Source organism: Ochotona curzoniae, unplaced genomic scaffold, assembly GCF_017591425.1.
Source record: "Ochotona curzoniae isolate NIBS_2020 unplaced genomic scaffold, NIBS_Ocur_1.0 scaffold_4937, whole genome shotgun sequence".
In the NCBI taxonomy this organism is placed as follows: Eukaryota; Metazoa; Chordata; class Mammalia; order Lagomorpha; family Ochotonidae; genus Ochotona; species Ochotona curzoniae.
The window spans coordinates 4,355,375-4,378,758 of NW_024467126.1; the positions used below are offsets into that span (position 1 = coordinate 4,355,375).

At 62.9% G+C, this 23,384-nt stretch overlaps 1 protein-coding gene across 1 annotated transcript in view; it reads left to right on the forward strand.

Annotated features, from left to right (window-relative positions):
• Window positions 1-23,384, forward strand: part of SHANK2 (SH3 and multiple ankyrin repeat domains 2) — a 269,178-nt gene that overhangs the window by 25,802 nt on the left and 219,992 nt on the right. The window contains exon 9 of the mRNA XM_040970662.1: window positions 16,072-16,138. Within this exon, the coding sequence (XP_040826596.1) occupies window positions 16,072-16,138 (67 nt within the window). The remainder of the gene's footprint in view (window positions 1-16,071; window positions 16,139-23,384) is intronic.

The window sequence follows — 23,384 nt, forward strand, 5'->3', positions numbered from 1 at the left end:
TGACCAAGGCCAGTTTAAACACAGGACTCAGACTAGTGGGCACAGTGGGTGGGGAGGTGTGGTGGGGGCCCAGGGCATGCCTTCACACACAGCCGCTGCCCTGGGGGTGTGAGCATGGGAGTCAGGGGGCGCTCCCAGCTGGGCACGCTGCCTCACACATCAGCGGCCTGGTCTGCTTGGCAGGGGCTGTCTTGCCCATGTCAGGGTCCCAGTGCTGCTGTGGTCGGTTGTGTGCCTGCCCTGTGGCCTCACCAGGCCTGGGGATGCCTGCTCCACCCTGGGAGCCCTGAGAGGCCTCCCGGCACCTGGAGGGACGACCGGCTGGGACACTGTGGTTACACCCCTCTCCTGGATGTTCTCCTGTGCCTGGGTGCCATGCCACCCCGTGCTGCCCCATCTGCTGGGTGCCATGCCGCCCCGCGCTGCCCCATCTGCTGGGTGCCATGCCGCCCCGCGCTGCCCCTTCTGCTGGGTGCCATGCCGCCCCGCGCTGCCCCATCTGCTGCCCGTTGCTGTCCCAGCCTGTTCATCCGCCAGCGTGTGCTGAGGCGCACCTGGGTCATGAGGTCCCCAGCAGCGAGCTCCTTCCTGCGTTACCCCACCACGTGCCACATGAGGGCGCCCTTCGCACGCCCTCTTGGGTAGTGAGCAGTGGATGGCCACAGTGTCTCTCTTTTGCATTAAAGGAAAACAAAATATGTATTTGAAGGGGACAGTGGTGGAGACTGATGTTCTACCGCATAGCTGCCGTGGATGGGCTGGCCCAGGCCTGAGCTCGGAGCCCCTTCTGGGCTTCCTCCACGGGCGCAGGGGCTGAAGCCCTCGGGCCGTCCTCAGCTGCCTCCTGGGCTATGAGCAGGGCCCTGGGTGGGAAGTGGAGTGGCCCTGCGGCTCAGCCTTGGAGTCAGCACCCTGCCCTGCGGGGCGGGCCCTGCTGCAGCATCTTGTCCACCTCTGATGAGAGTTCTTTCCTTGGTTGTGGCTTGGCTGTGACGGGATGGACCAGGGGCCAAGGCACCACAGGCCAGCACTGGAGTGTCGTGGGCTGGCTTATCCCCTCCCTGGCCCTGACCTGGGGGATTTGGCCCGTGCCAGGAGCGGGCAGGCAGTCCCAGGCCCCATCACAAGGACATGGGGCTGGGACACGAACTGGCACCCATATGGGATGCCGACGCTTGAAGGGGTGGATTAGCCAATTGAACCTTCAAGATTCTTTTTAAAGTGCGTATAGAGCCCAAGCTGTGTCCTAGCTGGCTAAGCTTTCGCCTGTCTGCTCCAATTCCCACCCAGCTCCCTGCTAATACACCAGGGAAAGCCATGGAGGACGGCCCAAGTAGTGGGGTGCGTGAACCCACGTGGGAGACCCAGGAGCTGCCCCTGGCCGTGGCCGTGGTTTGGAGAGTGAACCAGTAGATGTTAAGGCCTCTCTCTCTGTAACTCTGATTTTCAAATAGAACGAACTTAAAGTCCACCTAAAGCTGACTTCACCAACACCGTAGCTTCTAAGTGTGCAGTGTGGGCTGAACCATGTTCACCCAGGCACCAGCGCCCCCACCGTACTTCAGTTCCGTGAGGATGTGTGCGGTGCTCCGAAGGGGGCACTGTGGCTGGAGGTCCTGGAGTGGCCCTGGAGGAGGGCAGGGCAGGCACTTGGCAAAGTGCACCAGCCTTCCAGCTCCGCCCCGCCTGTCCCTGCCATGTCGCTCAGCTTCCCCACCTGCCTGGCCCAGGACCTCAGTTCACTTTGAGCCACACTCCCTGCACCTTCTGGAAGAGGCTGGAGGACCCCAGGCGCAGCCCAGGCCTATTCCAGTCAAGCACCTCTCCCCATCCTCTCCGGGCAGGGGAGGGGTCTGAACACCTGCCCAGGGTCAGGGTCACAGGCCGAATCCTGCCTCTAGCCATGATGGCCACCCCTGCTGATGTCTGCCTCTTGTCATGTTTTGGGGGTCACTGAACTGACACTGCCCCATGTAGCCTAATACAGGGAGTCGGTCCCTCCTGGGACAGTGATCCTGGGACCCCACTCAGCTTTCCTGTCTGCCGAGGTGCCCCACCTGCTGCCCCCCCCCCCCCACACTCCCTTGTTCCCTGCCAAGGCTGAATGAGACCCTGGCCTCCTCACTCCCTGGCAGGGCCCTGTTTGGGAGTGGCATTGCCCTGGTGACCACGCTGCCACCACCTGCCTGGATCACACCATCGGCCACTCCTGGCAGTCTTGATCTGTGCCCAAGTCTGACCCAAGAGTCCGTTCTTGGCAAGGCCCGCTGCTCTGGGCTCCGGGCCCCGCGGTCCCCTCTGGGTGGCCCAGCCTGCCCTCTCGGCGTCTCGGCCGTGGCTGTGGGCCACCAGTGGCGTGGGGCCTGTCTGGCTCTCCTCTGGTTCAGAGGAACTCCGTTGAGCACCCACCATGTGTCTCTTGAAATACAGGCGAGGAGCACCGTGAAAGCCCCTCGTGAAGTCTCATGGAAGATGCAGGAGAGAGAGTGTGGGCGGCCCAGGAGGACCAGGGGTCCCGCGTGGTCTGTCCAGGAGGACTGGGGTCCCGCGTGGGCGGCCCAGGAGGACTGGGGTCCCGTGTGGGCGGCCCAGGAGGACCGGGGGTCCCGCGTGGTCTGTCCAGGAGAACTGGGGGTCCCGCGCAGGCGGCCCAGGAGGACCGGGGGTCCCGCGTGGTCTGTCCAGGAGAACTGGGGGCCCCGCGCGGGCGGCCCAGGAGGACCGGGGGTCCCGTGTGGGCGGCCCAGGAGGACCGGGGGTCCCGCGTGGTCTGTCCAGGAGGACCGGGGGTCCCGCGTGGAAGGTTTGCAGGGTACACGTTTTTGTGGACTTCTTGAAGACCCGTTATGCGCATGGATTTTAGAGTTTCTTGGAGCCAAAACACACGTGTTTTTCCTTTGTTATTCTGTTTATTTGCGGGAGTGGGGGGACCTTCTCATCCGCAGGTTCCCTCCCAGGCTTCTGCCTGTGGCCCAGGTTTTGGACCCATCGCTGCTTCTTCCCCCGGGTGTACATGGGTAGGAGCCAAGGTCACGTGCCAGAGTGAGGAGTGCAGCCTGGGCACACTGGCCGTTCTAACCACGAGGCCGGACTTAATTTCACTTCCATTTTGCACAAACTTTGTTTTCCATCCATTGAGTCACTCCCAAAGCGGCCGCAAAAGGGCAGAACTGCACCAATCCGAAGCCAGGAGCCAGGAGCCTCCCAGGGTCCCAGGGCTTTGGGCCATCCTCAGCTGCTTTCTGAGGCCATAAGCAGGGAGCAGGATGGGAAGCAGGGCTGCCAGGATTAGAACCAGCGCCCATATGGGATCCCGGGCGTGCAAAGGGAGGACTTTAATCATTAGGCTACTGTACCAGATGCCTTGCTCAAACTTTTTGAAGTTCCATGGGCAGATTTTCTGAGATACTGTGTGTGTGTGTGTGTGTGTGTGTGTGTGTGTGTGTGTGTGTGTGTGTGTGTGTGTGTGTAGGGAGGAGGAGAGTAAGGAATTGGCTTGTGTGACCCTGGGATGCTGTCTTCCACCATCGCCTTCAAGAGGCTGGTAGAGCCTACTGTGTGACTCTGAGCCAAGCCTGGGGCTGGAAGCTGGCATCAGCGTGGGCCAGGGCTGGGAGCTGGCATCAGCATGGGCCAGGGCTGGGAGCTGGGCAGCCTGCACAAGCAGGGAGTGGGCCAGGGCTGGGAGCTGGCATCAGCATGGGCCAGGGCTGGGAACTGAGCAGCCTGCACAAGCAAGGAGTGGGCCAGGGCTGGGAGCTGGGCAGCCTGCACAAGCAGGGAGTGGGCCAGGGCTGGGAGCTGGCATCAGCATGGGCCAGGGCTGGGAGCTGGGCAGCCCGCACGAGCAGGGAGTCGGCCGGGGCTGGGAGCTGGGCAGCCCGCACGAGCAGGGAGTGGGCCAGGGCTGGGAGCTGGGCAGCCTGTACAAGCAGGGAGTGGGCCAAGGCTGGGAGCTGGCATCAGCATGGGCCAGGGCTGGGAGCTGGGCAGCCTGCACGAGCAGGGAGTGGGCCGGGGCTGTACATCCGTCCTTGTCAGCCCTTAGGGAGTTAAGATGACGACGCCCACATTCGTGGGAGACAGCCGTCTGCTTTCCTGAGGCAGCCAGTTCCTTTGCTCCTTTCTGCCCGGACACACCCAGGTGCTCAGTCGCCCGGACCCTGAGGTGCGTGCTGTGGCCTCTGCCGCGTCCCTCTGGACGCCTTCCTGGACGGGCACGCAGGGCTCTGAGCTCTCTGCCTCATGTGCCCCCTGCCCTGCGGCCCCCGTCATCAGCCCCAGTGGGTTCAGGTTTCGGACTGACCACAGGCACTTCTGGGCGGCTGCCGTCCGTCTTGGGGGGCCCAGGAGGCGAGAGCGGTGGGCACACTCTGCCTGGCTGTGAGCTCCTGGAGCCGCTGTTGGCTCTCCCTGCGCACACGGCGCCGAGCATCAGTTCAGGGATTCTTATTTGTTGTGGCACGTGGGGGAGCGTTACTGTTTTTAAATAGATACAAAGACTCCTTTGTCTGCCTGTGGCATCATCTGCCGCTGATTGTTGTAGGCCCTTCGTGTTTTTTTGAAACAAAGAAACAAATTGAGATGTTTTCAGCAGCGTGCGCTGTGCGCCTGCTCGGTCTCCATAGGATGTGGCAGAAATTCTAACCACTGGTGGTGGTGTGTGTGCAGAGGCTGGGTGAGGCGGAGGACTAATGGTGAGGGTATACAGTGGGGGCTCTGAACCCCTCGCTGTGCAGGGTCCACCCCCGTGTGAATCGCCAAAATGTCCACGTGACACCGGAGTGCAGAAGTGGCCACACCAGGGCAGTCACTGTCAGGCAGGTGCAGCGTGGTCATTCAAGCAGCTTTTGGGTGCCATTCTGCTCTCTGCTTCCCTCTAAACTGGCGTCTTTGCTGCTTGCCTGGCATCACATTTCTCTGGGTGTTTGTGCTCTGGGTTGGTGATTGCCCTGTCGGAAGTGCCGTCCCCAGCGTGTGTGACAAGCCTTCTGGAGTCCTGCACCCTGGAGGCCAGAATGTGCTTCCCACGAAGGAAGCGTCACTCAAGCCAGAGGTGGCCGTGCCTGACGAGACAGTTGTGCACTGCTCAGCGGACAGAACCCGTCTGAGCAGAGCCCACCGCCTCTCCCAGCAGCTCGCCCACCGCCTCTCCCAACACCTCCGTGTCCGCATCTGTGGCTGCTGTAGCTTTGCAGGGCGGAACTGCCACGGGCACTTGGCCATTTCTCGTGGGCACAGCGTGCAGGGCAGGCCACATGCCTCCCGCGATCGTAACCACAACCAGATCCCCTTCCCGCTGGGATGGACGCTCCAGGCTCTCTTGCAGGAACCCTGTGAGGCTCTGGGCAGGCGCCGTCCTTCCCCTGGGTTTGAGTGTCTGCATTTTATCCAGGTGCATTTCCAGGCAGAAGCTTTTGCCGGCGGCTGGGAGTGGGGCTGCAGGTCCTGGAAGGACCCCAGGATGTACCCTGCCTTGTTCTGTGGCCCCGCTGAGTCCCCACTGAACAGCGTGGCTCCCGGTGGCACTGACAACTCTCAGGGGCTCATGTCCATGCGTGGGCTGTGTCTGCTTTGTCTGGGTGGTGGAGCGGGGAGGGTCTTCAACGTGGGCAGTTTTTCCCCTTGGCTCAGACTCGGCCTAGCAGGGGGCCGTCGGCATGTTGATTTTGCACAGTCACCACCAAAGCAGGCGTGTGTGTGACTGTTGCTTTCTGAGGCTTTCAGGAGCTGGATCGGCGTTCAGAAGCCTCAAAACCACCGACTCAGGCAGGTATAATAGGGACCCGGTGAATCCCCCTACCCTAACAGGCCCGCTCTGTGCTGCCAGCCCTCATGGCTGCCTGTGGACTTTGTTTCCCGCCCGCTAGGAGGCGGCTCAGTGTGAGGCGGATCCTGATTTTGTTCTGCCCGCTGGTGGGTGTGGCACAGGGAGGAAGGGTCCTGTTGAGCCCGTGGGATCCTGGTCTGTGCCTGCGTGCTGCTGCAGTTTTGTTGCTTCAAGGTTGGAGAAGCGGGGCAATGCCGTGCTCCACTCCTTCAGGCATGCGGCGACTCGATGCCCGCTGCTGCCCCATCCTCCCTGTCCACTTGCACAAGGGAATGAGGACTCCATCAGGCCAAAACAAGACCGGAACCAGCAGGGCAAGCGTGGCATCCAGGGCCCAGCATCTGGTGCACGGGGCTGGTCTCTCCACGGCCTGGACTTGCCACCCCTGCAGGCTGGCTGTTCACTGTCCATGCATCAGTCCCTAAGTCAGGATCTCGCCTCGGCAGCTCCGGGTGGGCACTCTGCAGCAGCCTCACCCCTGCGTTTCTTCTGGGCGTTGCGATGTCCCCGCCCTGTGACCCAGGTGCCTCTGGACCCCAGCACACCCCATGCCTTTGCAGCCTCATGGCCTCCACAGCTGTGTGGATGCAGCACAGCTGCTCTCATGGCTGTCCACCGAGGTCAGCAGCCGGATGCCATGCCCGTGGCCTTCCGTGGTGCTGCTGCTCTGTGCAGGTGTGGTGCTGGGGCAGGTCCTTCCCTGGACTGGCTCCAGTTCCTGTCTTGGTTTGAGATGGGTTTAAAGCAGGATGCACGCTGAAGGCAGGGATGGGAACATGTTGATTGAAGAGACAAGGGCGGGGTGTCTGCAGCAGGCAGGGAGATGGCTACCCCCTTCACTGGGCAGAGGGTGGCGCCCCTATTTGAATATGCACATGCAGAGCTAGGGTGGGGGTCGGTGTGTCTCCGTGTGGATCTCAGCATGCCTGCCGTGGCCTCGGGGTCCCATGTGGGGTGGGGCGGTGGGGTGTGAAATCTGCATGGAGGGGTGGGGTGTAGCAGTTGCAGGGCTGCGCCAGGAGGCTGCTGCGAGATGTTGTGCTGCTGCATTCACTGAACAGCCCCTGCCGCGCCCACGTCCCAGGGCCCCAGCATTTTCTGGCCTCCCAGCCGCCTTTGACCTTGACCCTGTGACACTTGCAAAGCTTACTGCACCTGGACCATGCCACCTGCAGGAGCCGGTCCTGGACCCACTTGATCCAGGGCTGCAGTGACCTCTGGGAACCAGAGTCCAGCACCAGTCAGAACACACATCTGCCCTGGCGGGCTCCTGGGCCTGCGGCTGGAGGGGCAGCCTGCGTGCCTCCAGGACATCCCACTGTCCGGCCCGGTGACAGTCGAGTCCTCCAGGCTCCTTTGAGCTAAGGCTGCTACTGTCTGTCTGTCTCTTGATCTCTTTAAAGATAAATGCACTTATTTGAAAGCCAGAGCAGGTGTGTGTGTGTGTAGAGTGAGATGGCTGTGATAGCCAGGGCTGGGTCCAGGCTGAAGCCAGCAGCTTCTTCCGGGTCTCCCACATGGGTGCAGGGCCCCAAGCATGTTGGCCATCCTTCACTGCTTTCCCAGGCACATTAGCAAGTTGTTAGATCTCAAGTGGAGCAGCTGGGACTTGAACTGGTGCCCCGGGCAGTGCTGGCTCTGCAGAGGGTGGCTCCTACCTGCTGTACCACAGCCCTGGTCCTGTACTGCTCCCTCACAAGTGGGCCCCGCGCCTCCAGTTCATGTCCCAGCCTCTCCTCACACTGCCTGGTCAGGCTGCGGTGGCTTTGCAGCGTTGTGCTGGGTCCCCTTGTCTCACAGGCCCCCCAGCACCCAGGCTGCATCTGGTCTGCTGTCCTTGCTGTCCCACACAGGCTGAGGTCGTAGACACGGCCCAGCCAGCTTCCGGGGCGTGGCAGGACTGGATGCTGTTGGAGCACAGGGTCCATGCTGGCATCAGTGCCCTGTGCATCCTGGCTTGTTCAGTCCCGTGCTGCCCATGTGTCTGGTTGCACTGTGGTCCCCACAGGAGCCCCCGTTGGCCTTGCCCTCAAGCTGTGCGGCTGCTCCTTCGAGGCTCTGCGGCTGCTCTCAGACCTTGCTGGACCCCTCCTGCCAGCCCCTCCCAGGCCCCTCCTCTCTCTCTGGATGGGAAACAGCAGCAAGGCCACTCCTTGGGACCTGCCGTTTGTCAGCTGTCTTTCCTTACTCCCAACACAACATCTGAGACGAGCAGCAAATCTTCCTCCTCCTCCCCTCCTTCTTTTTCTTCTTCAAGATTTGAGAGACCAGTGCTGTGGTATAGTGGGATAAGCCTCTGCCTGCAGTTTCTGACATCCCATACAGGTGCTGGTTTGAGACCCAGCTGCTCCACTTCCCATCCAGCTCCCTGCTTGTGGCCTGGGAAAGCAGTGGACGACAGCCCAGAGCCTTGGGACCCTGCACCCATGTGGGAGACCTGGAAGAAGCTCCTGGCTCCTGGCTTCAGATTGGTTCAACCTCAGCTGTTGCAGCCACTTGTGGAGTGAACCAGTGGATGGAAGATCTTCCTCTCTGTCTCTCCTCCTTTCTGTTACTCTGCTTTTCTTTCTTTCTTTTTTTTAAATATAATTTACTTGTTTTTTTATTATCATTAATGATACAGTTCCATAGATCGTAGGATTTCCCACACCCCCTCCCCAGTTCCCCCCCTCACTGAGTCCCCTATATCATTACTATAGTATAGTTCTTCATGCACAGTCATATGTCCATCATTTCAGACATGGACAATGGCAGAGTTCAGCATCCCATTCCCAAGGTATAGTTAACTGTTTCATTGGGAGTCCATCTTTGTCTGGAAGTGGAGATGCATACTGCATTGTATCCTCACATCTGGATATGACAGTCTCCATGACACAGTTACCATACAACCCCTTAAACGAAAAGCCACAAAACAACGGAAGGACACCGTTGTGTGCGCTGCTCTCCTGTGCCTGCCAGTCTCCAGGTGCCCCTCTGCTCTTGTCCTGCCCTCTCCTGTCTCCTGTGCCCCCTGCTCCACGCTGGCTAAAGTTTCCCTGTTTAAACGCGTCCCACCCTATTCTGCCATCTTGGTTCTCCTGATCCACCCCTTGAGCCGCTTGGCTGGATTCTCTTTTATCTGCCACGGTTCTCTGCCACCAACTCTGAACTCTGGCTCCTCCGTGGGCTGCTTCGCGTGGACACATTTCCTCCCGCGTGGCACCATTTCTCAGAACAACTGGCGTGTCGGCTTTTCATTGCTGTCACAAACTGGATCAACGCCACGGTGCCGTGGGGACCAGGCTGGGTGAGGTCCTGAGGTGACGTGGGGTGCTGGCCCTGTGGCCCAAGGCTGTGCCCGCTGTCTCCTTGGAAGGCAAGGCTGGGACCCTTTCTGGGTGTTTTGGGCATCACTTGTGGCCCTGGGAGTATTGGAGGCAGCAGGGTGCTGCTGGAAGCGTATTGAATTTGGGGTCGCCGCTGAGGCTGCTGGGACTGGGCCACACTGGTGGGCAGCATATTCCCCCCCCCCCGTTGAATGTCAATCACAGCAGCTCCACCCTCACAGCCAAACCCCATCCAATCAGCTCCCACGGCCTGCAGAGACCCCGCCTCCAAGCGCCACTTCTGATCTCGGCCTCACCCCTTAATGGCTTTAGCGGAAGACTCGGGGATCTGGGGATCCGCTCCTGCAGGGGCACTAAGGACCCGGTTCAGGCTCCAGCACCAGGAAGTTATGTGTGAGATGCCAGGCTTACGTCTGGCCCCGAGAAAGTGCCAGAAGCCCTGGAGGAGGCGGTTTCCCTCCCGGAGGCTTGCGCATTCTGGTTGCCCTTGGTGGGGGGGTCACTCCCTGTGGGCCCATCCTGGCCGCCTCACGTTGGGCCCCTCCCGGCATCTGGGCACACAGGATGCTGGGAAGTTGCAGGTTCCCACTCCGTTCTTCTCCGGAGTGGGAACCCGCGAGCTTCTGGGATGCCAGTATTGTAACAACCCCCGAAGGCCCCTTACTTCACTGCTGGGTCGCGCGTGGGTGTGTCTCGCCTGTGTTGGAGTGAGCGGCGTCCCCCTGCCTCCCCCGCCCCCAGTTGCCCGGGTGATGAAGCCAGGTCTTCATTGCCCTGGGTGCCCGCTGGTGCCAGGCCCTCACCTTCGGCTCACGGTGTCACGGAGCAGAGCCGTCGGGGACCTGCCGTTCGGAACTTCCTGTGTTTGTACTGGAGTACACGCCGGGCATCCCGTTTCTTTCTTTTTATTTATTTATTTTTTGAGTGATTCCTTTTCAAATGTTTAATTCTGCCTTATGATTTGCATAAAACATTGGCATGTTGAAGGTCTCGGCTGTGGAATGGGCCCAGCTTCCCCTCCCCCTCCCCAATCCTCTTCTGCCGAGCTAGTAATTTCTGATGCTTCCTTCAAGCTTTATTTCTCTTGTTTTAGGAGAGAGAAGGAGAGACAGGGGTCTTCCATCCATTGGTTTACACTCCTCCAATGACAAGATGGGCTGGGACCCTGCCGGGTCAGGGCTGGGGGCGTGGGACTGAGTTTCCCACATGAGTGATGAGAACCCCCAAACTGGTTGCCTGCTGGCTTCCCTGATGGGTTAAATGCCGGCTGGGTCGGAAGGAGACCAGCCGGGACTTGAATTCACGTTCTGAGAAGGGATGCTGGGGTCCCAGGTGGCAGCTTAGCGCATGCCGCCACACCACCAGCCCCAGAGGTGCTAGTTTCTGAAATGCACCTGTCATTGATTGCTTTTAAGAGCAGCCGCTGTGGAGACAGCCGAGGCGACCTGTGTGCACGGAGCTGAACAGGGACGTTGGGGGCACAGCTGCCCGCTGCTCCTGCCGTGGCTCGGGTTGCGCCTGGGGCATGCGTGCATTTTAGGAGCCCTGACTGCTCCTGAGCAGGCCTCCTGTCTGGCTGTGATTGCTCCTTTCTTGTGTGATGTTGTTTAAAGGACTTGATGGGCCTGAGACGTTCACCTTGGCCCTTGCCAAGAACGACCTTGGCTACACGTGGAGCTGGCCGGTAGCCCGGCACCCCCGGGTAGCCCCGGTGGCACTGTGCAGCCTGCTCGCTTGAGATGGCCCCTCGCAGTGTCCAGCCGTGAACGCTGCCCCGCTGGACTTGCGTAGTCTTCTCTAAGCTGGTCCTGCTGCACCTGCCAGGGCGGCCGCAGGAGCATGCATGTGCTGTGTGTTAGGAGGTGCCGCTGCCGCCAGGGGGCGCCAGGACCTTTCCCTACCCCTGCCTGCTCTGCACGAGGGCGTGGGGCTGGCCCACCCGCTGGGCCTCCCACCCTGGCCCCTCTGGCTTGGTCTGCGGTGCCCTGATCGCCCCTCCTCCCCCGTGTCTCCTGGGAGTTTTAAGCCCAGCACAGAAGGTGGCGTGGGGCTGGGTGAGAAGTGAGGGTAGCAGGGAGCTCTGCTTATCCCGGGGGTTCAGAGGGGGCTGTGACCCAGTTTATAGGGGCTTTGGATAAGCCGCTGGAACAGGGCATTATCACATCATTTACTCTGACTGACCCTTCCCTGCAGAAAATCCCCGACCTCCACAGACGTGCCTGGCTCCAGGAAGGAAGCAGGGTGGTGCTGGGGCAGGTGCGGGCGAAGGCGTGGCGAGGGGGAGTGGCAGAAGGAGGCACTGAGCAGGGGGAGGTGCCTGGGGTGTGCGGGCTGACACCCCCCAGTGGTGTGACCTTGGCTGTGTAGGGTGGAAGCCAGCCTCCAAGGCAGGTGGACTCACCCCCTCCTGCATCCTGTCCCCACCCTGGTGGGCAGGGCGACCGGCCGTGTCCTCCTCGGACCTCCGTGGGGCCTGTGATGTCACTAAGAGGGGTTCGGCAGCCCCTGCCCGGGCACCTGGAGCCCCCGCCCCTGCCCTGACGGGCGAGGGCCGTGCCGCACCAGCACCCCGACAGCTATTCCCGGAGCCCTGTCGCTCATTATCGGTCCACAGATGGCAGCCATGAATCATAACCAAAGGAATTAAAATGCTTGGCGCCGGGCTGCAGTTGCTAAGGGACAGCACTCACAGACAAGTCCCCCCAGCCCCCTGGCAGCAGCTGTTCCCGAGGGACCGGCTCCAGGTCGCCATGGGGGTGCCCCTGTTCTGACGGGTCGTTCAGGACCTGACCTTGGCGTGTGAGCAGGCAGAGCCCAGCAGCCGTCTCCAGGTGCCAGGTGACCCGTGCTGCGAGAGGTCTGTCCCTGGGGCTCAGTTTCAGCCAGGACCTGTGGCCTGGAGCCTTCTCGGGCTCCCAGCAGGAGACGCGGCAGGTGCAGTGTCTGCTGGGGGCCTGCCGGCCCCAAACTCCAGGTTCTCCTCTGCCCCCGTGTTCTCTGTTCTCCGTAACCAGGGCAGGTGTTAGAATCAGCATGTAACCCCCGGCAGCTCCCGGATGGGAGTTCTTGAGTCCTTGGCTTAAATTTTTCCCAGTTTAAAGTATTTACAGTTTCGGAAGGCCGCCGCTTCCTCTGCATCCTGACACTCACCTGCCGAAGATGAGGAACGTAGCCGTCCCATCCAGGCAAACGCCTTTGGTTCTTGTCCGCTTGCTCCCCACTTACCCATCCCTGCAGGCGTTGAAAGGCAATTTCCGGCTATTTAATGGTGGTGGTGTTTCATCTTGTCGCGTGCCTGGCGTTCTGGCTTCTCCGGGGACAGCCCGGGCTGTTGTAACGGAGACTGATTCCAGAGGTGGTCGGGGAGGAAGACGGTCCCGGCCAAGCCGGGAATCGTCATGATGACTTTGAGGTTTCTTGGGAGGCACGTGACCCTGCCGGGGGAGGACGGGACACGGAGAGGGCTTCCTTCCACCCCTTCTCAGTCCTGTGGACGAGGCAGCTTGCCGCCCGTCTGGGAAGACCTCTCCGGCGAGGCATGTGACACTGGTGAAGTTGCTTGCGACAGCTGGCCAGGTAGGGTGACCCCTGGTCACTGTTGGGCTGGCTGCCTCCCAGGGCCGTGCGTGCTGCGACGCGGGCGAGGCTCCGAGCTCGCCGTGTTGACCTGTGGAACTTTGTCCACGCCCTGACGGGGGTAAAGTGTGAACGCAAGCGCCCCTTGTCCGGTTTGCTCGAAGCGCCACGGGAAGTGTACGTGAATGGCGCTGAAACAGCACAGGCAGGACGCGGAGCACACAGCTGTGCGTGCTGACGTCACGGCCACTGTCGCGTGTTACGGGGGAGGGTGAGGCCGCTGACCTCCCGGCACGGGGGGAGGCTTGGAGGCTGCTGTTTGGCAGGTCTGCCTGCGTGCTCGAATCCAGTTGCTCCGTCCCGTGGAATATCCTGGAAGGTGAGTGGGTGTAGCTTTGACTCTGCCCAGGTAGATGAGACAGTGTGGCCGGTGCCGCGGGGTGCTTATGCTCCGGTGGGAAGGCAGTCCCAAGTGCTGGCAGAAGTGGGAGGAAAAGCTTTTCTTTTAAAACCTGTGACCTGTTTGAGAGCCGCGAGGCGCGCGCGCGCGCGCGCGCGCGCACACACACACACACACACACACACACACACACACACACACACACACACACACACACACACACACACACACACACACACACACACACACACACACACACACACACACAGCTGTCTGCGGCCGGCTCGCTTCCCTGAACTGCCCACAGCCAGCAGCGCTGGGCTCCTCGCTGCCGGCTGCCCGATGGGCACCCACGGGAGGCTGGGACGCAGGTGAGCGTGTGTGCCCTGCAGGCTTGCCCGCTAGGCCACACGCCTTTTCTTGATGCCTTCCGTGTGGATTCAGTGACGTGCCAGCGGAGCGGGTCCCTGTGCTGTCCGCAGTGAAGGGTTTGCTGGGAACCCGTGCAGGGTGGACACTTCAGCCAAAGCAGTGTCTGCGGCGTCCCGGCTCCGGAGGGCCACCCGACACGTGTGCCTGGCTGGCTGGGGTGGGGGACGGGGCTGGTCCAGCCCCATAGTGCTGGGGCAGTCACCCCTGACAGGGCCAGCACCCTTCCTTCCCGTTAGCCCGTGGAACCCCAGGGTTCTGCCCCAGCTTGGCACCCCAAGATGGCATTTCCTGGCAGTGGTGTGGGTGGATATTGCCCAGGTGGCCCCCTTGAGGTTGGCATGGGCTCCTGGGAGCGGACCCGTTTGCAGAGCCACCACCTGTACTGTGTCTCTGAGCTCTGCTCAGCAGCACTGGGCCCAGCCGGGGCCTCTGCTGCCAGTGTCCATTTCCAGAACTTTCTCATCTTCACAGTTTAAAACACCGCTGTGACACATGCCCCGTTCCCGGCCCCAGCTCCCCCATCCCGCCTCTCTGCGGCCGACTGCTGCGAGTGCCATGTGCAAGAGGGACCCTCCGGGGGGCCTCCCTGAGCCAGGTGTGCCCACATTGTCAGTGTCCCAGTGCCCTTCCGTTTTCAGGGCTGTGTAATACTCCCGGCCCTGAGTGGCCTCCTTGAGCACAGCTGCTCCCCCATGCGTGGACCGCCCCCCCCCGTGCCCGGCCACTGGTGTCGCTGTGGGCAGGCGGCTGGGCGGTCACCTCTGCGAGTTCTCCTGTCTTACTCTGCCAAGTCCACCCTCGCAGCCCTGCAGGCTACACGTCGGAGCTGGGGAGGGGGCCGTGGCTGTGTCGGAGCGACGTCTGCCTTGGTGGCTGAGGGCCCCTGTGCTCCATGTTCACACAACGTGTGTGAAGCCGCTGGTCCTGTCCCCACGGCGCCCTGATCTCCGTGGCTTCCTCGGAACCCACACTCCTTGCCACCTGTTCTCCCGTGCCCGGCCGTGCCCGGTGGCGGGTTAGGACGGGATCTGGGGGACTGGAGTGCGGGCCCAGGGCAGCTCACTCATCTGTCTCAAGATGCGTTTTTCTCTTCCTTGAAAGATAGTATTACAGAGAGAGAGGGGAAGACAGGATCGGAGCAGTGTGTCCCCGGGGATGCCGGGTCACAGGCGGCAGTGACTTGGCCGGCTGCAGCACAGTGCTAGCCCCCTGGACACTCCCACGGGGCCCGGGCCGGGGAGCACAGCTGTCACCTGTCGCTCTGCGCTGCTTCGGCTCAGCCTGGCTGTTCCTGCCTGCACGCCTGTCAGGTGTCTCTCCCGGCACGCGGGTGGGCTTTTGCCTTCCTGCCATCTGGGTAGGCTGAGACTTCAGATCCCCCCGTTCCCGGCTGAGACTTCAGACCCCCCCGTTCCCGGCTGAGACTTCAGATCCCCCCGTTCCCGTTCAGGGTGTTTCTGTGCTGTGAGCAGCCGGCTGCCTCTCTGGCACTCTGCTCGGAGAGCTGCGTTGTGTCGCTCACTGCGCGTCTTCGTCTGGCCAAGTTCTTTACCGCCTTTTTCCGAGGTTGCCTTTTCTGCCGGGTCCTGGAATGTCGGCCAGACCCCCACAGCACGCGCCGTGGAGCTCCGTGGCCAAGTCTGCAGATGCTGGCTGTGAAGAGTGGCTTTGCCCCACTGAGTCTGCGCGTGCACGGTCAGCCAAGAGAGGACCTTCACCGTCGGCTTTGGCTCCGGCAAGGGGGCCTCCCACTGCTCCCGGAATCCTCTGCCTTTTTTCTTTAATTATTTTTTATTGGAAAGTCAGATATACGGAGAAGAGGGAGAGAGACAGAGAGGAAGATCTTCCATCCACTGGTTCACTCCCTAAGTGGCTACAATGGTGGAGCTGCGCCAATCTGAAGCCAGGAGCCGGGAGCTTCTTCCAGGTCTCCCACACAGTTGCAGGGTCCCAAGGCTTTGGGCCATCCTCGACTGCTTTCCCAGGCCACAGGCAGGGAGCTGGATGGGAAGCAAGGCCACTGGGACACAAATTGGCACCCATATGGGATCCTGGCACGTGCAAGGCAAGGACTTTAGCTGCTAGGCTACCATGTCAGGCCCAATCCCCTGCCTTTTTCCCGAGGCCTGCAACTGATTGGGCCAGGCCCACCGGTGGCATCTCTTGGTGTCGACTCAATGCGTTCCCAGGTTGGCCCCCGAGGACCTGGCTCTCTCGTGGGTGCAGAGGTCCCCACTTCCCTGGCTGCTGGCCTCCCTCCACTTTGCGGTTGGGGCTTCCAGGCCCCAGCCTCGATGGCCTCTCTGTGGTTACCCAGTGCCTCGCGCTCAGAGGACAGGCTCGTGTGTCGGTGCAGTGGGAACCTTAGTGGCGTGCGCCGTTTGGGTGCTGGGCAGGTGTCGGGGCGGCTGTCTGCAGGGCTGGGACTGGACCCCGACTGGGGGTGGGGGGCCTGCACGGGGTTCCTCGGCCGCCAGCCCTGCATCTCACGCGTCTCTCCCTCACAGGTGGCCATCATCGCGGGCAACTTCGAGCTGGCCGAGTACATCAAGAACCACAAGGAGACTGATGTTGGTGAGTGGAGGAAGGGCGGCGGGTCGGCTCGGGTCACGGACACACCTGCCAGCGGCTCCGCAGCCTCTGCAGATGGGTGCTGCCACCTTGCCCGTCGTCTGTTTCCCGCTGGGGTGGGCCCAGGAGGACCCGGCGGCGGGGGGCTGCTTCCCGGCAGGGTCCCTGCTGACCTAGGAGGGCAGGGCGAGGAGCGGGGAGGTCTGGCTTCTGCTCTGTGACTTGTTACTCCCGAGTCACCCAGATACTGGTCATTTGTTCAGCCCCAGGGGTGACCCTCCGTCTGGTCGGAGGGTGTGGGCGTGCATGTGTGGGACCTGGGCTAGGTGTCTGCGCCTTCCCTTCCTGCTGCCGGGCGTCTTAGCACGAGGGCGGGAGGGCGAGAGGGAAGAACCCGGAGGAAGCTTACCGGGCATCGAGTCGGGGAAGGCGGCCATTGGTCTAGCTCGAGTCGGGTTCGTTCACTGCCGATTCCGACGTGTTTCCTGGAAGACGACGTGACTCGCGCAGGCCGCCTAGGTGACCGGGGGTGGCCGCGCGTGGGAGAGGAGGGTCGGCACCCTGGCCTTGGTGCTAACTGCCCTTCCCCCCTCAGTGCCTCTCGTGTCAACCCGGAGGTTAGTCCCGGGGGTTCCTCCCCTCTCCCGTCGCCTTGCCGCCGGCTGGGCCCAGTCCTGCACCCTGGAGGTGCCCGCTGGCCTGCTGCCCCCGGCCCCGGGGCTCCAGAGGACCTGCAGCGGGGAGCCGCCCCGTTGGACCAGCAGCGGTGAGCTTCCGGAGGTGGCACCGTCCCGATGCGGGCGGTGGGCGGGGTCCCGGAGGGTTGGCCTGCCGTCAGTGTGTCATCGTGGGTGTCTCTGGCTGTGGCGTCTCCTCCGTGTTGCACGCCCCGCCCGGGTGGGTGTGCAGAGATGCAGAGCAGCTGCTTGGCTTGCATCGTTACTGCCCCACGGCGGGCATCGGGGCCTCCCGGAGCCCGGCCCGATGCCCACGCGCCCGCCCGCCCGCCCGGGAGCTGGAGCACATCCCAGGATGTGCGAGGCGCTGCGTTGTGCTGTCCATGTGCGGCTCTGGGAGTCTGCGCAGCCACTTGGAAAATGAGCCGGCTGCTTCCGCACCAGAGGCTGTCTCCCCATCACCTGGCTGGGTGTGGGATTAGTTCAGCAGTGTAGCCTCGACTTGGGGTCTGGAGATGCCGGCTTCTCGGCCGGGAACGGAGACCCCACGGAGCAAGGAGAGGAGGAGGGAGCCCCTGCAGGTGCAGGCCCCCCAACCTCCACCACAGCTGCAAGGGTTGTCTGGTCTCCTGGGAAGCAGAGCCCCCCAGATGACCACAGGCTCTGGGCTGCCCCGTGACCTCGACAGGGGCCACAGTCCATGCAACAGCTGCAGGAAGGGGCGGTGGCTCCACGGTGCCAACTGAGTGCCCCTGCTGGGTATCTGGGACATGGGACCCTCCCACCTCGGCCTCTCCCTCCTCTCCTGTCCCAGGTCAGTGAGGCCAGACCCGTCCTTGGGGCCAGGAGCCGGGTTGCCCTCGGCTGGTGAGGGGCAGGCTCTCTTCGTGTCTGACGTGGAATTGGGCTCCGTCTACACTGCACGCCTCTTTGCGTGGGTTTTGAGGATGTGGCTGTGTTATTGGGCTTGGAGCACCCGAGGTGGCGGGGTCTGGTCTAGTGACCCCTGGTCACAGTTGGTTCTTTGGTGGAACTGCCTGCTCGTGGGACACCCGTGCTCGCTCTGGCGTCGCTGGCTCCTTGCCTTAGAGAACCCCCAGGGCTGCAGGGGCGCAGGGCTGGCTGGGATGCCCTGCAGCGTGGAGATGCTGTGTACCCCTCTGTCTTCTCTGCGTGCTGCCACCTCCTCAGGGCCCGAGCAGTGCCGTAGCTCGCCACGGGCAGGCTCGTCAGCCTGCGACACTCCCGCCCAGCCTCTCCCGGTCAGACCTGAGTGAACGTGGGGATTTGGGAACACGTGTGCGCCCCCACTGCCCCTCCCCCACAGCTAGAAATGGCCTTTGTCACGCCGCAGGCCCCGTCCAGCTGCTTACCTGTTGCTGAGGGGACACGTGGCTGCCCAGGCAATTGGGGTCCCCCACACACTTGGCTCTGGCGAGTGTCGCAGCTCCGTTCCGTGCCCGCTTCTGTCGCCAAGGGTGCCACTGGCTTCTTTCCACCACCACCCCTGTGCCCAGTTGCCTTCCGGGCAGGAGCACCAGCTGCTCTGTGCCCCTTCTCACTCCTGACTCCGTCTGGGCTCCCTGGTGTGAGCCTGGAGCTCCTAGACCCAGCCATGCCCATCAACTCACTCCTCCGGGAGCCCGTGCAGGGTGCGAGGGGCCCCAAACCCATTTGGGGGTTCTGACTCGATTGCCCCCCGTCTCGGTTCCTGCTGCTGCTGGATGTTCTAGCACGGCCCCCCGCCCCAGCCCCGTAGGGTGCCCGGTCCCTCTCGCTCCCTTCCAGGAGTGCTCGGGCTGGACCTGGCCTGTGCTGTGCCTGCGGCTGCTGTGGTTCACCCCTGCTGGAATGAATCTGTCATGGATGTGAGGGACACACATCCCACCCGGCCCTGGCAGGTGCCTTTTGGAGGCCCCAGGGAGACTCTGTGGGCCACCCAGCCCTGGCAGCATTCCAGGGGCGCCAGGGGGGCTCCCTGTGGGCCACCCAGCGCTAGCTGGGGCCTGGTATTCACTCAGGCCTCCCCGGTGCTGGCTGGGCCTCATGCATCCCCGTGTCTGCCTTCCTGCTGAAAGTTGTGGACTGAGGGTCTACCCTGAACTATGGTGACATCACCGTGAAGCCCTCCCGTCAGTTCCGCCTGCGAGACCCCGTTTCCACAGTCGAGGTGTGGAGGATTGGGGGTCCCTGACTCCTCTGTCTCTGGCTGTTGTGTTGTATCATCTCCGTTGCTCTCCAGGCTGGTCCTGTGTCCAGCACTGGCTCAGCCCTTCTCTACAATGTTTGCCGTGACCCTGGAGGGTGTCCACCCAGGGCAACCTCCACAGGCCACTGAGCAGTTCAGCAGGGCCCGGCCTCTGCTTGGTCCTGGCCAGGCTGGACCCTGCAGCCGCAGCACAGGCGTGGACTGAGTGACCTGTGACGGCTCTCTCCGTGAGGTTGTGTCGCTCGCTGCCGCGTGGGCCCAATGCCTGGGCCCCGAGGCAGGGGCCAGGCTGTGTAGGAGATCCCTGCCCCACCGGAGCGTGGAGTGGATGGAGGGGAGCCCCACATTGCTAATCTGAGGGTTCCAAATTGAGGGTGACCTGGGGTCCATCGTGAAGCCTCCGGTGGGTGAAGGTCCCGTCCGGGGCGTCCAGCGGGCCACATCCCTTGCAGAGCCAGAGTCCTTGTTCCCTCAGGAGGTCCGGGTGGTCAGCAGCCTCAGAGGCGACTTTGGGGGGGAAGGGCTGGCAGCTTGGTGAAGTCATGCCACGTGGAGCTAGCCGCCTCCCTGTTGCATCATAGAGCGTTCCGTGTTCACACCGAGGGGTCTGTGCCCCTTACTCCAAGACCCCTTTCTCTTTAAAAAAAAAAAAGCAGCAGCAGCAACAGCAGCGTACCCTCTGCCCAGCTGTTGCATTTGCCAACTGATGGAAAGTGCTGGTTTGAAAGCCACCGTGGTCGGCAGAGTTAATCCTTGCCTGCTGCCGGCCAGCAGCGAGCGCCAGCTGGGTCCCCGCGTACAGCCGGCTCTCAAAGCGTTAGGCAGAGGGCACGTGCCATGGCTTCCGTGGAGTGGACGTCCGCAGGGGCCGGGCTGCCGGGGAGCCGGGCAGTGTGCACTGGAAGCCGGCGTGCCGACCCGGAGCGTGCGGCTGGCTGAAGCGCTGCGGCCCTGGTTCTCTCTGCTGTTGCCTTGTGCTCGGTGGAGATGCCGAGGCCGACCGACTCAGGGACATGGGCTGCGCCTCTTCAAGTGAGCGAGGTTGGTGGCCGCCGGTCCCGCCTCCCGAGGGGGGCTTCGGGTGCGTGTCGGAGCAGCGCGTTGACCCGTGGTGGGAGCGTCCGTGCCTGCCCGCTCGGCCGGGCCAGCGGCTCTTGGATACCGTTGCTAGGCTCCACGGCCGGGTGCCTGTGTAATTACGTGGCAGCGTGTATCAGGGATGGAAGGAGTGTGTGTGTGTCTGGGGGAGGGGCTGTGTGGGATGTGAGACCCAGGGCGATGCAGTGTACCTGCGTGGTGGAGACCACCTGCTGGCTGGAGGAGACAGATCCTATGCCAGGGGGAGGTTCCCATGGTCCCGGCGTTGGCTGCAAGAGCTGCCGACAGCGGTGAGTCTGTGCACTGGCCCTCGCGTTGCGGGTGTTACCAGCGGATCCAGCCACGCTGTAATGGACTTGTGCCATGAGGCCATGAGTGTGTCTGTGGGGTGACCCCTGCGGGTTCCGCCTCCCCCGGCGTGAAGCCTGGGACCCCCACAGCTGAGCCAGGGCCTGGCCTCACCCTGCCATGTGTGTGGCGCAGAGGGGCAGGCCCACAGCCCCCGTGGACACAGTCGCGTGCGAGCTGGGATGGGGGCGGCAAGAGTGTGCAGGCCCCGCTGGCGTGCGGTTTTCGTTCTGTGCCGCCTCGGCCCGTGCTCACCTAGCGCCGTCGGCTCTCCCGCAGTCCTCGCTCTCGGCTGCTGCAGGACCCCTGGTCTTGGTGTGTTGTACAGCTCCGCCTGCCTCCCCTGCCCTGCCCGCCCCTGCTCTGCCTGCTCCCAGGATCATCTGTGAGCGTGGACATGTCAGCACCCGAGGGCACAGCTGCAAGCGGGCAGGGCGGCCCGCTTACCCGATTGCCAGCGCTGATGTCTGGGGAGGGAGGGCGTCTTGTGAGGCCCATCCTGGGAGCTGCCTTCCCTCCACGCCCGTGGGCACTCAGTTCATCCTGATAGGCGGTAGGAATGACGTCCTCCGGTCCCCCACGTGTGTGTGTGAGCCGTGGCTTTGGTGCCGTGGTCTTGGTGCCGTCTCGCGGGCACCTCCCATTAGCCTGCTCGTCGGGTCAGATTTCATTAGCACCTTTGTTATTTCCAGGTCACATGGCACACATGTCCCTTACCACCTTAGCTCATGGTACATGTGTGACCCTCACGTGTCCCTCCCCACCTCAGCTCACGGCACATGCGTGACCCTCACATGTCCCTCCCCACCTCAGCTCACGGCACACGCGTGACCCTCACGTGTCCCTCCCCACCTCAGCTCACGGCACACGCGTGACCCTACGTGTCCCTCACCACTTTAGCTCACGGCACACGTGTGACCCTCACGTGTCCCTCACCACCTTCGCTCACGGCACACGCGTGACCCTCACCACCTTAGCTCTGCCCTCCCCCCTGTAAACACAGCTGCCGTTGGAGGGCCAGTAGTTGCTACCTGACCACGTGCGGGAGCTGGGAGCAGGTGGAGGCACGCTGATGCCATGGGCTGTGTCCCTGTAGCCGTGGGATCCCAGCAGCCCTGAGGTCCCAGCCCTCTCCCCTCCTCCAGCCCGCACTGCCCATCCTGCTCTGCCCGGCCCTGACCCGTGCTGCCCGCCGTGCTGCTCTGCCCTGCCCCTACCTCATCCTGCCCCCCGTCCTGCTCTGCCTGGACCCCGTCCTGCTCTGCCCGGCCCTGACCCATGCTGCCCGCCGTCCTACTCTGCCTGGACCCTGTCCTGCTCTGCCCAGCCCTGACCCTGTCCTGCCCGCTGTCCTGCCCGCCGTCCTGCCCAGCCCGGACCCCATCCTGCTTGACTTCCTGACTCTGTCTAAAGCTCAGCGTGTGTGGGGTGCACAGTCAGTGCCGTGGTTACTGAGGGTGTTCCCCACAGGGCTGGGCCTTCCGCACCCCCTTCCTGAGCTCGCTTACCGCAGAGCCGGCGTGGAGCAGTGGCCAGCCGCCTTCTCTCTGCCGCCACTCCCACCTGCGCCCTGGAACCCCTTCCTGCACCCTGGCCCTCGGGGGTCTCCCTATGGAGGTTGGGAAGCCCTTGCTGCATGTCCCCCAGCCTCCGTCCCCACGGAACCCCTGGGGCTGGAGAGGTCAGTGGGTCCTTACCACGAGCGAAGGGGCACGCGTGTGGCCTGTCCAGAGCAGTCCCGCCGCCACGCGGCTGGGGGAACCTTCTGAGAGCTTCTGTCCTGGCTCCCTGGAGATTGGCCTCTATTTTAAGACCAGCCCCCTCCCCCGCCTCCTGCTGCTCCTCATGGAAGCTGTGGGAAGAAGCTCAAGGTGCTGGCGGAAGTCGTTGTGCTTTGAGGGTGACTGTGGGGTCCAGGGGAGGGGCACTCCACTCGCAGCCTGCAGCTCACCGAGGTGGCCGCACAGCCAAGCCGGCCCCTTGGGGATTCGCACCTGGCCCTAGCCTGGTACCTGACCCATAGGAGCCTGTGGTTGGCTCCGTCCTCCCGGTGCCAGCCTTAGCTCTGCCTCCCCCTCGGACAGGGCAGGGGTGCTGAGGATGGGCCCAGAACGAAAGCCCCCATAACTGCTCCCTGTATCACACACGCTCAGGTGAGCTGTCTGCCCGTCAGCGTCCCCAAGCTCGGTGCTGGGGTCAGCCTGGCAGGGATGGGGCAGGTGGAACCCCCAGCTAGTACGGTTCCTTCCGGCGCCTGGCAGAGGTCCTGTGTCCCCCCCCCCCATACCCACCGTGACCTTCCCTGGCCATCTCCCTCACTCTGCAGGCCTGCCAACAACAGCAAGACCTCAGACAGGGGCCTGGTGAGGCCAGTGCCGGCGGAGCGCAGACAGAAGCATCAGGCCCAGTCCTAGGGCAGGAGGGCTGTGCGTGCCTTGTGGGCCACCGACCCTGCCACTCTCTCGGCGCTGCAGTCAGAGTCAGCGGGCCCGAGGCTCCTGCTGGCGGCTCCGGGCGGGCTCCAGGGGCCTGGGGCTCCCGAGGAGGCGGAGGACCTGTGTGGTGGGATGTAGTTGAATGGAGAAGAGCCTTCTAATTCTGGTGCTAATGAGCCCGAGTGGGAAGGCTAAATCTATGGGACTTTTCATCCTGGGAGAATGGAGAAGTTATTCACGTGGGTGAATGAGCTGCCGATTTTAGCCTGGCCGGGAGGGACAGATGGAGGAGCAGGCCCATTGCTGGCGCAGGAGCTCAGGAGCCCAGGAGCTCGGGAGGGGCCCCAGCTCCTGCGTACAGACCCAGGGTGCAGGCTTAGGCGCACACGCCTGTGAGCTCAGCTCCCTGGGGCGTCCCTACCTGGCACGCCCCTTCTCCCCTCGCCAGGGGCAGCTTCAGCAAGGAGAGCACAGGACCCCGG